At 36.5% G+C, this 16,080-nt stretch overlaps 1 protein-coding gene across 5 annotated transcripts in view; it reads left to right on the top strand.

Annotated features, from left to right (window-relative positions):
- ACER3 (alkaline ceramidase 3) overlaps positions 1–16,080 on the top strand; it is a 50,698-nt gene that overhangs the window by 9,376 nt on the left and 25,242 nt on the right. For all 5 annotated transcript variants that reach the window (XM_064409806.1, XM_064409802.1, XM_064409804.1 and 2 more), the window contains exon 2: positions 10,351–10,461. In XM_064409806.1, the coding sequence (XP_064265876.1) occupies positions 10,351–10,461 (111 nt within the window). The remainder of the gene's footprint in view (positions 1–10,350; positions 10,462–16,080) is intronic.

Raw genomic sequence — 16,080 nt, 5'->3', positions numbered from 1 at the left:
TGCAGAGAAATACTGTAAAGCAATTTCCGTTTCTTAAGTGCATTTCCTTCCAAGCTCTTCCATGCTGATTTCCACTTGACTTTTGTATTTTTTTTTTCTACAATCGTCTCAGGCGTTTCCTCTGGAAGATTTCCTCTGCCAGCCTTTCGGCCACGTTTCTGTTGGGAACATGGTTAATTTGTATATGGTTTTCAACTATTTTGTATCTTATTCAGTAAAATAGATTTCTGCCCAAATTCCTGCCACACACTTTATGAACTATTATTGTGTAGGTACTATATTAATTTAGGTTTTTAACAAAAAGATAGTGTTTAAAGTTTGAACCTTCAATGTATTTTATATCTCTTCCTTTATTTAGTTTAGACTGTGAAATACTTAAGATATGGACTTTGATCTTACTCTGTCTGTGGAGAAGCTTCATTTCCCCTCCAGAAAAATAGCTTTTGCCAAGATATGTGGTTGATGATTGCTAATCTTTTTTTTCTTTTTTTTATTTTTCAAGCATGAACAAGGTTGTCTTGAAATGACAATGAGACAATAACTGAAGAATACACTTCGAGTTAGTTTTAAACTAGGAGTGACAACTTTTGATTTTTGCATTATTGAATTGAGTGATAACTTTTGAAAGTTTTTGCTGGAGGTTGTTATGTGAACTGGAAAAGGTTATGAAGACTTTGGAGAAATGAAGTACCTACATAAAAGCAATAAAGTTAGATATTTAGGAGTGAAGATGATTCTGGGTCATTTCTGTGACCAGTTGCCGTCACATGTTCCAGGTAGCCTTAGGGTTTTTCATTTAAGGCAGCCCTGAAAAAAAAAAAAAAAAGAAAAAAGATGGTTATTTGCAGAAGGAATTTTTTATGACTACTGATGATAAGAGGATGAATGTCACCAATCAGTATTTGAGTGGCTGTGGTGTGTCTGAATCAGGCTGTAGTTGACCAGTTTCATTATCCTCATGTGTTCTCCTACAGTTGTCACGTAGTATTTCACCTTTAATTTCCTGCCGTCCAAGTAGGGCAAAAGAATGGCACGAGTCATTAGTAGAAAAGGCTTTAACTGTCCTGGACACCCAGGGGAAATCCATATTGATAGTAAGAAAAGGAAGAAAGTGAGAGGATTTGGATGTTGAAGATGGACTACCCAAGCTAAAGCTACAAATACCTGGAGAGAAGCACTGGCTTCTCTCTGCTGCTCACCATCCCGTGAGCATGCTGGGCTCCCCTAAGGCTCAGCTCTCCTCTGTCACTGCATAGTGCCTGGGACAGTCCTTCCAGAGCCTCTGGGCTGATACCCACAGCTTCTGTGCCTCAAGTTGGTTTTCGTGCTGTAGTGAGGACTGACAGATGCTGGGTTGGATGTACTTGGTAGCTCAAAGGTGTCAGCTGCTAAAATCTGTGCTTTCTCTTCTGGACAGACCCTTAGACTTAAAGGAGTTGGTGTAGACACTGAACAGGAAGCCAGGATGCTGATGTCACGATAGGAGAAGGATGGCTGGAAGGAGTTAAGAATGATGAAAATTACATGGATGATCAGTGTGATATGTTGGTCACTGATTAGTTTTACCAGGGGCTGAACAGTAATCTCCATGTCTGTTATTTCCTTACAGTCTGACATCATCAACCTGCCTTAAAATAACATTTAAATTAGGTTTTATTTTGTTTTCCAGTAAAGGATGTAAAAGAAGCAAATCTGCCCTTCAGCAACAAGCTTATTGCATGTAATATTCTAACTTTACATCATCTCAGCCTAATCTCTTTAGACTTTGATTGCATTTTCCAGATGTAAGCACTTGCTTTTAGTGAGCTTTCTAGATTGGTATTTCAAATCATCTGCCTATGTCAACTGTTTTTACTTTAAATTTGCTTTCAAAATCCTTCCAGGTGTACTTCAGAGTAATTGGTGTGCTTGCTATCATCTTAGATTCATGCTTATTAGAGAAATTATGCTTTCTTTTGCATGTGATTTCCCATACCTAGGAAAGCAATATTAAAATATGACAGAATGGCATAGCATCTGGCTGTAATGCAAGTTTATTTCTTGCAGTCTGGTTAATTGTTAATTTCTTGGATTGAGAATAAAATGTCATGTAAAGAAGGTGTATACTATCATATTTGTCCAAGCTGCTTCCTGCAGTCTCAAAAAAATGATCATGAATAGATGCTTTTATCTTTATTATCGTGTTTCTAAATACTATTATTTTTCAGGTAATGCTATATTCAAAATGTAAAAACCATTTATTAGTGTTCCACCATGCCCTGTGCTTGTGACAGGCATTGGTGTGATAAAGGTGCAACTACAGTAAGATAATAGGCTTCAAAAGAGAAGACAGTACTTGTCTTTTTAATTTAGGTGTTGTAGCTATCCTTATTCTGGCCTATCACCTCAGAATATTTTCATTGCAATTGCTTTCATAATTATCTGTTAAACTTCACAGCTGGTCCTCCACATTTTAATCTGCCCTTCTAATGCTCTTCTGGGGAAGGCAGTTCATGCTGATCTCAGACTTCACTCATGAAAAGTTTTGAGACAGATCCCTCAGAAAAAATCAGAAGTGGACCCTTCCTCAAAAAAAAATAAAATCAGTGCAAGTTCTGGGGCTTTATGCACTTTTTCTTCACTTGTGATAGCCTTTAAGAATTCCAGGAGGAGAAGTTCATTGTGTTAACCATGAGAATTGGTAACAAAAACATTGGTTTTGGAAAGTACCCAGCTCTTACCGTGACTTTGCAGCTTTACTTACGAGAAGTGGTGTGATGAACTCATTCAATTTTATTGTGGTGGCTGAGGATGGTCAAGTGGCTAGAGGAACACTTTGGTGTTTGAAGGTCCTGACTTCAGTTTTATACAGGTTTCTTTGTGATTCAGGCAGCTTTATCCAGCCTGTCTTGCAGGGATATTGAGACAGAAGACTGGGGTTGCTTAGACCTTGCAGTAAAGGAGACTAAATAGGTCACCAATGTGTTTTAGATTTGAGGGGAAAGAGCAAAAATTTATTTACCCCTGCAATAAATGTTTCACTGTCTAAATTTAAATTTGCACTATAAACACAACTGTTGTATTTCTGGGATTGCAAGGATATCTTCAAGGGTATTGTTTTCTTATGAAGAAACAAGTGGAGCTTTAAAATATGAATTTAAGTATTAGCTTTCTCTCATTTTTTTAGTATAATTTACCTAAGAAACAGTCAGTGTTAGTATAGTCTTCTGTTAGGTTGTAATTTTCAAATGCCTTTACTATACAATACCAGTTTGCAGAGATGAGGGTAAGGAAAAGGATAGCTTAATTGTAACCTAGGGCTATTTAGAAACAGTTTATAATAAGGGCTTTTGTAGGATGTGCATTCTAAAGAGGCTTGTGCATAAGAAAATACTCCCACACTTTACAGGTTTGAACTGAGCTTACTTGTGTGTGTTTTGTTAGTCAGCAGTGTCGAGAGCTTTCTCTTCTAAATACTCTTTGATTGTTTTAAAGAACACAAGTGTAACATGAAATAGTGTAATCAGACTAAAACCATCTAAAAATATTAGCTGGACTAGTATGATGAATACCAAGGGAATGAATTCTGCAGCTGGAATATAAAGTGTGTAAAACCATAAATTGGAATGTATCACTTGATGCAGTATGTTGGAACCACTTATAAATGTAAACTGGAAATAAAAATCAAATTGTGTTGTTAATAATTAATTTTTTTTCCTGAAATTGCCTCTTTACCGCTCCCCAATCCAGTATATCACTGCAATGGTTTACCTCTTCAGAAGGATATCAGCTTACATATCTGTGCTGTGCTATCCTGGAGAAATGGAGGCCCAGCAAGGGAGAAGCAGCCTAGAAGGTCTAGAAGCGCTGCCCTGCATTCTGACTTCAAACACTTAAACTTCCAGCTGGCCACCAGCTCTGCAGCAGCAATGTTGCCTTCAGTTGTTTTGGCCTTGTCCCAGCACTTGGACTTACTGGAAGCAGCTCTGCTGCTGGGCTGAGACACGTGCGACTGGAACGCAGTGTGCTCACATCAGTGGTATGCATCTGAGTTGGTGCTGGCCTTGGGAAGGAGCCTGTGTTCCTACCTTGTTTGCCACCTCTCTTCACCCATGGTGCATTGTTTCCTTCTTGCAGTGCATTCTGTTTGAAACTCTTCCAGAATTCATGGTTTCTTTTGGGAGATGTTGCTGCTGCCAGGTGCTAGATTTCTAGATGTCCTACTGAAACTTCTCTTTTCCTTGGTTCAGCCTGTTAGTGCTCATCAGAATGCTCTTCTTTAGTAATGCAAATAATATTTCTTTTCAATTCTTCCCCCATATAAATCCTTTAGATTCCACATTGCCTTCTTGTAGCTTCTGTCTGGCTGAGATTTAGGTAGCTGTTCTTTCCCTTTTCAGGTCTTCCTTTTCCTGTGTAGTACTCCTAGTTGTTGTATCTACTCCCTCCCTCTTATTTATGCCTTACAGTTTTTCTCATAATAGTATGACAGTTTCTATACAGAGATAAATTAATGCAGCATTCTTTTGTAATGTACTTCATTATATTTTTCTGTGCTGTTTTATCTGTCTTTTAATTTTATTATTCCTATGATCTATGTGATCTTGCTCCATAGATTTCTGATACTATTTTAAATTCTGAGGAAGATCTAGTAGTCTCAGTAAAGATTCATTGATTTGTGTTGTTATTTATGTGTACCCATTTTTATAGTTCCTCAGGAAGCTTTCATACACAGCTTATACAGTTCACTAGTTCCTTCAGTATTTGTTTCCTTTAGTATTTTTCCCATTTGGTTATTAGAAATGTGGTGTCCAGTACAAGTTGCAGCTGAATTGCTCAAGTTGTACCTTCAATTAATGTCCCAGTAAAGAAAATCAAGGCTAGTTTAGTATTTGGAAAGGAGAATTATGCAACATAAGAAATGGATCTTGTAGCTTAAAACCAAATACCCCATACTCCCATTTTTTAAAATTTATTTTATAATTTTTATTTCTAAGTCAGTGTTGGTCCTGTGTTACAGCCTGCAGTAACACTGTGTTGTATTTCAGTAATTGACAGGAAGTTTATATTGATCCTTCATGCACATTAGCAAGTAGGGAGTCCAATAATTACAAGTTGGCAAAATTCCTGTTGGGATGACTTGGTTTTCTCCCCTTGAGGTCCTTCTGAAATATCAAATGGAAACAGGAGTTTTCATTTCCTGACACTCTGAAGTGCAGTTGTTGTAGACTTTGAAGTGGAATATATTAAAACTGGCTGGTGGAAGTGAAAATCTAATTGCTGCTCTGCCTTCCTGGTGATAAGCCATAAGTGAAAACAGCGCAAGGTTGAAGTTAGTGGCCAAACCAGGTGGTTCTGTGTACTTGGTGCTTCTGAGCAGAAAGCATATCTCATGGTAGATGGTTATGCTCTCAAATGTGCCTGAATTGCATTGCTTTGTAATTTCTTGAAACTTGGTAAACTCTCTAATAATGAGCTGTATTTTGCACCACAACTGAGTAAGGTGATTCCAGAAACAAAACTATGAAATAGAATTGCTTATATCTGAAAGCAGATAGAAAGATGAATCAAGTTCTACATGATGCCATCTGACAGGCTTTGTTTTTTATAATTTTTAATTTCTTCCTGCAGTGATGTAAAAAGATAAAGCTACATGATTCAGGAATTGACTGTGCAGAGCACCATGATATCCAGACAATGAAATTGATGTTTTCAGCTCCAAAACTTTGTTTGCTTGTGTGTTTACTTAAAGGGATACTTTGATTCTATTACAACTTAGGAAAGTGGCTGCTATTTTCTAAAATATATACCTTTCTCCTGTTTCATGGTGGGATGCAAAAATCTTACTATAATGAAAAATCTTACTGTGGTTTGTTAGTCCTGATATTAAATTAGCTCTTTATGTATAGTCAACTTTTTAAACAGCAAATGTTTTCTTCTTTTCTCTCTGAGGGTAACATTTATTTCTGTTGGTTTGAGTCTTTTAAAAACCATAAGAGAGTGAAAAGTCTTGATTTGTTTGACAGAGAGAGCAAGAACATTTTAAAATTTGAAAAGATCCTTGTGCTTGGTGAATCTTGCTGTCATTCTGTATACAAACATAGGAGAAAACATGTCTTAACACATGCTAAGTCACACTGATCACCTTATCAAAAGTTGAACATTATAATTTTTGCTTTTTTATGATAGCACTTTTCCTCCCTCACCAAAACCAGCATCTTTGTTGTAACTCCCAGCATTTTCTTTTTGCATCCTGTTTATTATTCCTTTATGACCATGATATTTTGCAACTTATTTGTAACTTCACAGTTTTTTTTCCTCTTTTAACTCTTCATCCAAATTTATTGTAGCACTTACTTTCTAGTGTGGAACTAACTACATATTTGGAAAAATGGAAATTTTATGAAAGGTACTTCAAATTTGTGACCTTCCTAAATGTGTTTGCAGTGGCTGTGCAACAGTAAGCTGTATATTGTACCTAGATCTGCCTGTAGAAACAATTTCCCTTTTTAAGTTATTTTTCTTTGTATTTGTGGTCAGTCTTTGTACAGAACTTTGTATGTTAATGATAGTACATGTATTTCTTAGGGCCTGAAGATGTCTGTGAATGTACATGCATTAGAAAAACACTTATCAGGTTTTGCTGCTGTATTTGTGGAACGGGAAGCAGATGTGGTTTAACACTCATACTGTTCTTCTTCCTACAGACAGAAGCTTGTTGAAAAGATGTTTTGCATAAATTTGATTTTGTTCTGGTACCTTATGGCATTCTCTCAATGAATAAAACATTACTTTGAAACAATGATTTGCATTAAAACAGTCTTGAAAGACTTACATGGAAATTTGTGCAGTCAGTCACATTATCGTGATTAGACCTTAATTTAGCCCTGTACTAGTACCGTGTATAATCTTTGTGGTTATGGTCTGGTTTAGTACTCTGGTAGGCTATGGCAGCATGTAATCTGATTGTGGAGCTTCCTGAACTCCACTCTGAAAGCAGGTTCACCATGCTGCTCATTTCTGTTGGGAAGCAGTTGTAAATATTTCCTCTCTAATGGGAAGCTTTCCCCTCTTTATTCTAGCCTGAATTTATTTAGGGTTAGTTTATATCTATTTAGTCATTGTCAGTATTATCCTTCAGTTCAAACAGCTCCCTTTTGTCATTGGCATTGACAAACGATGTCTTTACAGAACACAGTCTTGTTCCATCCAGCCATTGTTTTGTTCAGTGAGCTGAGCAATTTTTGTCCCTTCTGAAATTATAGGCTCCCATTCATCACTCTCATCTGAGTGGAGCTTCTTTGCACCTGATGAGCTTTCTCTTTTCTTTTATCAATAACTAGAGAACAGTGTGCTCCTCTGTTGACTTGCATGAAGACATTACTATTTTCACTGCCTCTACTGGAAATAAGTTTAAGGGGTTTGGTGCATACAGTGATGGTTTATGGTCAGTTACCATGCAGTCTAAATTCACTTTTCTGCCTCTTCAAATAGATTAATTCTACATATGGAATAAAGATTCATATTCACATTGGAAGGTGTGAATCATATTTAATCCTGTTCTTGTCATTTCAGTCTGCAAGTTCATTCATTTATCCCCTAGATCATGTGGTTTGCCTTTCTTTTGATGGACATGTTGAAGATAAAATGTTGAGAAGCAGTCTTTGGTCACTAAAGGAAAGTTAGGTTACTCCCTGGACCAGCATTCAAGGAATCCAGTAGTGAAAGTACTGGTAGTAGAGTAGTGAAAGTATAGTAGAGTTATGCTCAGGTCTATCCATGTGCATTTGTCAAATTTCTGATGTATCCTATTTCTTATAGGCACAACCAATCATTTCTTCTTTAATTATTTTACGTTTCTTTTGCCTTGTGCTTAAGTTGCAATTTCTTCATTCACTGGTTTTCCCATGGAGCTCTGTTGCATTATGTTTCCCCTGTTTTAAAAAAAGGAAATTTAGTGAAAAGATGATTTTTTTGACAGTTTGAACTGTTTTCCCATTTTCGACCTCCTTGTTTGTTAAATAACTGTTTCACTTCCTTGTTTATGAAATAACTGTAGAGTTATGGGTCTGCATTGTGTCACCTTTTTATTCTTTCTTGATATTTTTCGCTAATCTCTGTGCATATCCCACTTCCATTTTTTGGTGGAATTAGTAAAAATCCCTTTTAATGAATTTATAAGCTATTCTGTGTGAGGATAATCCTGTAAAGACTAGCTAGACTTTTATGAAATATGCATTCCTGGGGATCTGATTTGCAAGAGGCCTTGGAGTTTTTGTTCTTGAAAAAAGTAATTTTGCTAGCAGCAGGCCAGAGGACTTTATTGTTCCCCTGCCCCCATTTCCCCTTTAAAAAAAAATGTACACAACTTTCAGTAAGTATGTTTGCAGATAGGCTTGCCTAATCCATGCTGCAAATGTTCTGAATAATATGGGCCAAAAAGTGCAGAGAAGGAGTGGCAGGAATGTACAGCTAGATTAGGTCTATGGTATTTCCTCTCTCAGCAAGATGTTCCCAGATTAAATGCTCATAAATTTTCAATAATTTAATGTAATTATAGCTTTACAGGAAGTGTTGAAACCTTCCCTTCCCTTTCCTAGAGAAGAATCTGTTTTCTGCATTCTTACACCCATCTGAAGTTTGTTATCCTACGGCAACTCTCTTCCACAGTCATGTGCCTTCCCAATTGTGGATAAACATAATGGTATTTCTTTTGTTTGGCATTTCATATTTGAATTTTTGCCAGGCTTTTGACAGTTTTATAACCAAGTGACCTTGAATAGTGGCATTTATATAATGTCTACTGACTACTCTTGAAAATGGGCATAGCTGAGCACTGCTTTAGAAAGCAGAAGTTTCGCTATCCAGACTATGTAACCTTTATTCTACTTTTCAAGGCTCAATGACATGCTTGCATAGTTTACTGGAGGACATGGCAATGGTCAGTGTGTCACACAACAGCATTTTTGAGTGAATTTCTTCCAAACGTGGTCTCTGTTAAAAGTGAATCACTACCCACTGCAATGCTGCGGGAATATGGTAAAAGAGTAATGATTCCACAAAGAATTTAAACACAAAAAAAGGCCTTTTATATTGGTATAAACTTGTACATCCTTAAAGAAGATTTTTGTTTTCAGCTGGGCTTCTTTTACATGGAGGAACTTACTTCTGAGCTGACTAGAAGAGTGAGATCTCTGGCACATCTGATTTGACTTGTTATAACTTGGTGAAATTCATGGTTGGGCAGGATACAATGTTAAATCAGTAAGGAAGTGATTTAAAGAATTTCTGATAAAAATCAGATGAGATTTTTAACTGGTTGAGAAGGCTGTCTCCAAGTGAGATTTGTATGTACTTTGTGAGAATGTAGAAGAGCTACCTTGTTCAAGGGAACTAGGTACACTTCTGCTACATGTGTTCTGAAATAACCTTTTTTCCATTTGAGTATAAATTTTCTTTAGAATTGTGAAGTATGGATTTTTGTGTTTAGAGGTGCTGCAATACCTTAGGATTATATGAATATATTTTGCTATGTTTTGCTTTTCTTTTGGCTGGATCTTGGCAAGTAGGACTCCTGAAAAAATGGCTGCTTGAATTAGGGGTGTGATTCAGAAAGGACCTGCTCACTCTTGTTCCTTGTTCTAGAATGTGAAATGCTTATGGGATTTTCTGCTGAATAAAAAATACAGAAATACGGGGGTTTTGGTGTCTTCATAGCCTCATAAATTGTATATTTCATTGGGATATTAGCAAATTAGATTTCAGTTTTATATATATTGAACTGACGGTGTGTGAAATTGTGCAGTTTATTTTGTATAAGCCTTTTTTTAACAGATTTGCTCATTTTCCAAATTGTATGGCATTTAATTCCCATAACATAACCTCTATTCTCAAAATTATGATTTGTGGTTAAGTGAAAAAGCTGAATCTGCATCCCTTCTGTTCAGAGATGGACCATTTCCTTTTGTTTCACTTAAACTTTGCAGGATTTCATTGCACTTTTGCTTAGGTTAGCACAGTTGGGAAAAGAAAAACAAGCCAAATCTAAATCAGTGTACAAGAGCTGAGCTCCTGGCTTTTATTGCTTTCTCTGGTCTCTGCAGCACATGTCATTTCTTTGCACTGGGTAGAATGTAGGATAGAGTCCTAGAAAGGTTTGGGTTGGAAGGAACCTTCAAGTTCCAAGTCCCTTGCTGTGGGCAGGGACACATTCTACTACACCAGGGATGGAGAGCAGTGGTGTCTTGCTGGGTCACTTTCTGGATGAAAACTGTTGAACCAGTCTCTAATGAGTGAATGTAATTTTGCTAGATTTAGTTAAAGTGCTTAGTACCCAATTCTAAATCTCTGCTTTGTGTTTCTGTCCTACAGGGAACACAGTGAGTAACCTGATTTTCATTCTACCTCCAATCTATGGTGCGATTCAGACCTATAAAGATGGCCTTGAAAAACGGTATTTAGCTGCATATTTGTGTCTTACAGGTATGTGTAAAACTTAATTTGCTCTTTCATTATAAAGAGAGCTCAGATATGCAATGGAAAATATATCTAGATATTAATAAACCCAGTAGTTAAATCCAAATACTATGTGTGTGAAAAGTAGACCTCAGTTTGCTACACTTGCTAATGTTTACAGAAATTTGTATCTGTTGGAGGAACATGATATTAGAATTCACTATATAATTCTATTAGATTTTAAAGTGATCCTTTTCTGGCTTTGGGTCCTGCTCAGTGCATCTTAGTTTGCTCCTTGTACTTTTCTGATGATTTGCAGAATGTGTTTTGTGTATTCTATTTATAAACAGTTTCACACTATATTAATATTTTTGTGACTTTTGTATGGGAGAGTAGAATAAGAAGTGGCCAAGATGTAGAGGGAACTAGAAAGTCATTCTTTCATTACTTCAAATTTGTTTCCAGTTCCTCTTTGGCATATATCACCCAGCCATCATGTCTGGAAGGTTTTGCAAGAATGGAAGAACAACATGATTTTTATGTTTAGATCAACTCAAGGGAAGTCTGTCCATTCCAAAATAACAAAATTCAGAAAATAGCCAACTTCCTTTTAAATGTTAATTGTGTGACTAGAAGTCTTGTTCCTTATGAGAAAAGACATTTGAAGATGGTTCAGATTTGGCAGTAGGATCTCAAAACTAGATTTCATAGAATTTCTGTGTTTCACAGGATTTCTGTGTTTGCTATACCTCCTGTCTTTATGGAGATTTTTCCCAGTCTTTGGAGTGGTAAGGGATTGATAAGTGTTACTTTTAAGATTGGCATGTTATGTATTTAGGCGGACATTGTTGAAAAACACATATCCATATGTCAAATGTATCCTTGTTGCCAGTTAAACTGTAGCATACACAAGGTGCAAATTCACCAGTTTTCAGTTATATTCGCTTTCGTGATCTATGTGAAAAATAGGCAGCAACAATGCACTGCATTTCATGTTGTCTGAGCACTTTCTAATAAGCCATTTGTAGGCTTTCTGTGGTTTCACATAATTATTAATTCTTGTCTCAGTGTGAAACTGAGGGAATTCTTAAAGGTCAGGGCTTACTTTTAAAAAGAGGTGGTAAGAAATGGTGTGTAAATGTTTGCTGAAATTGACTTTGGAAGTTCTTGAATCAAAGTGTCCCATACTGCCATTCTTTTTAAACTATGAAGAGGAGGAACCCCTTAAATTAAATTCAGTTGAAACTGTTTTCACCATGATTTGTGGCTACCTCTATCAGTGACAGTCTATGATGGACAGAGTGTGCGGTCTCTATCTGAGCAGAATATCAGGCTGTCACACCAGATGGCCATTTCTCATATCCCATTTAATGTCTAAAATAGTAAAAAAAAAAAAAAACCCAACACAACAAACAAAAAAAACCCCAAAACCCAAAAACACACACACACTCAAAAAACCTCCAAGCAACAACCAAAAAAACCACGACAAAAAAACCCACCAAAACTAACTGTCTTTGATCACAGTAAATACCTTGGATTTCAGTTTTTCCTCTCTCTGTTGTTGCTGAAGAGGAGCTCAGCCTGTATTTAGACAGCAGTGCTGGAAGGCAGTCCTGAGTTACATCTAGGCTCATCTGTGTCTGAGTTGGCTTTGATTCCTGTCTGAAGTAATAAATGGCTTGATTTTTGTCTCATATGTTGGAACCTAGCATTAAAGGTCTCTCCCAAGAGTGGTTCCGTTCTGCTTTGTGTCTGCTTCAGTATTTGTAACCGTGTTTTACAGCAGTTGAAAGATGTAAAGAAATGTAGAAGACTTCATAGTTTGCAGTGAAAAACAGGAACAAGATGATTTAGAATCACAAACCACTTAACATTTGCTCTACTACAGAATAAAAGCAGTGAATGAAAGCATAAAAAGAATTTTAAATATGGTTGAAATATGTCAGGAACACTGCCTTTCTGTCTGTGCTTGTGACTGAACAAGAGGCATACTGAAATGGAGATAGAGTAAGTGTACAGAAAATTCTCCTTGTAAGAAGTACCAGACAGAATTCTTTCCATTTATTTATTTTATTTATTAACAGGTTTCACTCTATTTATTTAATTTGTTACAAATAAATGTAGACTTAATCTGTGAAAAGATAGTGAATTTAACACAAACTTGTGATTTTACTTGAGACAGCATGCTTCATTAAAGATCATGCAGCAGAGCTTCTAAGTGAGGGTTGTTTTGTTGAATTAGAAATTCTTTAACAGTTCTGCTCTGAAGATGGGGGTGGAAAGGAGGGTACTTTGGTTTTAACAATTCTGAATAGTTACTGAGATTTTACAAGATACTGAAAGACAGCTGTCAAAGCCAACGTTAAAATTAAATCTGTTAACATTTAAGAATGTGAGGTGTTGTTTCTAGACATTATTTTGATCCAAATCAGCTGCTTCTTTTGCATGCTTCCAGACGTTTAGATGATTGTCAGTTTCTTTGTGTTTTACCACGCCATGTTCAGTGCTTGCCTTTTATACCCACAATCTCTTTGGTTGACATTTATTTCCTTTTTGAAGTAAATGCCTTTTGCTCTATGGAAGTTCTGTTTGTTTCACATACACGGTAAGATCTTGGCAAAACAACAAGTGGTATTTCTAAATAATTGTTCAAATAAATTTCTTGTTCATACTGGTGCCAATACGGAGTTATGCTTTTCAGCAAGACCTTTGAGATACAGCACACTGTTCTCAGCCCTTTTTCTGCTGCCTTTCAGCATAAAGTGCATGTTCTCAATTAACTCAGTAGGAACTGGATATGACTTTTAAGCTGTAGAGAGCCATTTAATCAACATATAAATTATGAAGAATAATCTTAAACCATTATTGCAGTATGTTGCATCACCTGAAGTAGGTGGAACAAATCATCAGACCATTCCTATATCAAGGAATAAGCAGTTGGTTTTGAGTAGTTTCTTATGATTCTGGAGCATTGTATCAGGTTCTACACATGCCAGTTCCTCATACATCCTGGGGAACTGTGATTCTGAAATGGTTCATATTCTGGAAGGGAGGGTCTTGATTTTTAAAATCTGTGTGTCTGTGTATATAAATATATATATAAAGAAGTGTAACTTCTGAATCTAATGAAATAAGAACACACTTCATGAAGTAATATTTGTTAGATACTTCACTTGAAATTTGGAAGGATTGTTCTGATTTGTATTTTTTTGGCCTGTTTAATCAGGGCTCAGTCATTCAAACGGTGCCTAAGTGGAGGAAAGGAAAAAGGTGTAAAAATTTTTCTATATTAGGAACAGCCATAGGAACTCTTAAGCAATTTACTAAATCTAATTTCCAGTGAAACTTTGTGTCTGTGAAAACAGTTGTTAGAACCTCTTCAGTCGGAGTTAATTCCCTTCGTCTTACCTAACACCTGTAGAGAAGCTCCCAGGGCCACGTCAGTGTTGTTAAATCAGCTGTGGTTGGGAACATTCCTGTGTGCTGGAGCCAAGCAGCATGGAACAGCCAGTGTCTGTTCATCTTAGCCTCCAGAACAACGTGACCGCATACAGATTCCCTGCTGAGCGCCAGCCCCAGACTCTGCCTGCTGCTGGGCTGTGCCTGGAAGCTGCCTGGGGAAAGTGCTCATTGGAACAAGCCAGATTCATAGCACAGACTGTCCCAACAACTCACTAGTGCAGACACTTGTACCGCAATGTCTGGGAATAGTACCAGCCAAGCTGGAGGTTAATTGCAGAGCTGTACCTCTGGAGTAACCAGTGTTTCTCCTGTCTCTTATGCTGTGGAGGGAAACCATTACAACACAAAATAATCCATTAAAATAGTTAATTTAATTCTACTTTTTCATCTTGTTTCATTCTTTAACTTTTAATGGTACAGTGTGGCTGTATAATTAAAATGATATCATTAATGATACAGTGTGTTGTTGTTTAATTAAGTGCTACCATTGTAAAAAAATAAAATGGAATTCAGCTCCAAAATTAAACACCTAAATGTATGTGTCTACCTGTGCAGAAGGTTCTGCCTGCCAGTGCAGTCAGTAAAGCCACGAGAATCATGTGACTTGTTCTAGAATACCCATTTGGCCAGCTGTATTACTCTTAATAATGACAGTGGAAGCTTTGATACCTAGTTCATGTGTAGATACCTAAATAATGGTGTTTGCATCTGGAGCATCCTTCCTTCAGAATATTTTCATGCAGTGCCTGTATAGTTACCATTTCTGTGAAATCCTAATAAACTGCTTTTTCTGGAAAGGATTTAGGCTCATAACGAGAATTTTGAGTGCTGATGGAATAGTTACATCAAAGTGAATTATCACTGATTATATGATGGTTATGATGCTTCCTAAAACTATTGGAAAAAATCCCTCTCGGATTCAAATCCTGGAGGTTTTTAGGGTTCATATATAGTGCTGGATCTTTTGTATAATATTCAATTATTTCTAGCCATAGGTATTGCCCATGAGTTTTTTGACAGTGTGTGTATGAAGCTTGTAGGTGCTTTGATTTTACATCATCATCACACCACTATTTTATCCACTGGCAGTAACCACACAGGGTGTTTGCTGCAGGACGGAAAAAGACCCTGTTAGTCTGCATAGAGCAGCAGCCCTGACTTTGCATTTCTAGTCTTCTGAAATGCCATTTTGATCTCATAAAATTGGGATTTAATGTGTATTCTGTGCTTAGTACATTAAATTATGTATATCCCCCGTAACTTGGGAGGCTCATTGATGTAAAAATGCCAAGTGACTTGTAGTATTTATGAAAAATTAGTTACAGTAGTTAGAGAGGAAATAGTACTTACTGCTTCAGATGGTGTTAAAGCTTCCCAACCAATGTGCAGCTTTTAGTGAGTTAACCTCCTTTTAAAGCAAACACCTAATATATGAAAACTGCTTACAAGGTAAGGAGCAAATTTATTGTTCAGCATGTCAGTTGCTGTATGGGAGAGTTGCTTCTCTTGAAAACTTGTGTCATTGCAGTGATCGTGATCACTCATATTTTGAAAAGTACAAAGCTGGGAGAATGTCTCATTGCAGATGGTTTTTGTAAAGTAAATATTTCTTAAAAATGTCTCGAGCCTGGAACCATAAGATCCGTCCCTGTAAGCTGTTCTTCTTCCAGATATCTATTTTATATAGATACTATAAATAAAACATTGTTCTATGATGCATAGTAAAATTTCATAATCAGTGAAACTCCAGGTATGATTATTGCACAGAAGAAAGAGGGGTTCTATCAATTTTAACTGTAAAAACTAATTATAGTCATGGGATTAATTGCTTGAAATACTAATATCTGCAGCATTCTAGGTTTTTTTCAAAGACTGAAGAAGAATTAGTCTAGAAATAATTGCTTCTTACTGTATAGGAGGAAGGAAAGGAATTCCTTGATTATTGAGATTTATTAACCCAAATAACAGTAAAAAAAACAAACAAGAAAACCCCAACCACATTTTTTAATTTAAAATCTGTTGAAATTTCTTATGCAATGATTTTGCCCATAATTGAAAATGACATTTGTTGCAAATTGTAAGAGTTTGCATTCTGTGACAGGCAGGATAATGGATGGCACTATTTTAATGATGGTCTTAATGGGTTTTTTCTTCCCGAATGAGCAGTTGTTGTCGTATATTCTG

Source organism: Passer domesticus, chromosome 2 (genome assembly GCF_036417665.1).
Source record: "Passer domesticus isolate bPasDom1 chromosome 2, bPasDom1.hap1, whole genome shotgun sequence".
NCBI classification, from domain to species: domain Eukaryota; kingdom Metazoa; phylum Chordata; class Aves; order Passeriformes; family Passeridae; genus Passer; species Passer domesticus.
Note: the sequence above shows the minus strand (reverse complement) of the source record. Positions and strands in the feature narration are given on the sequence as shown.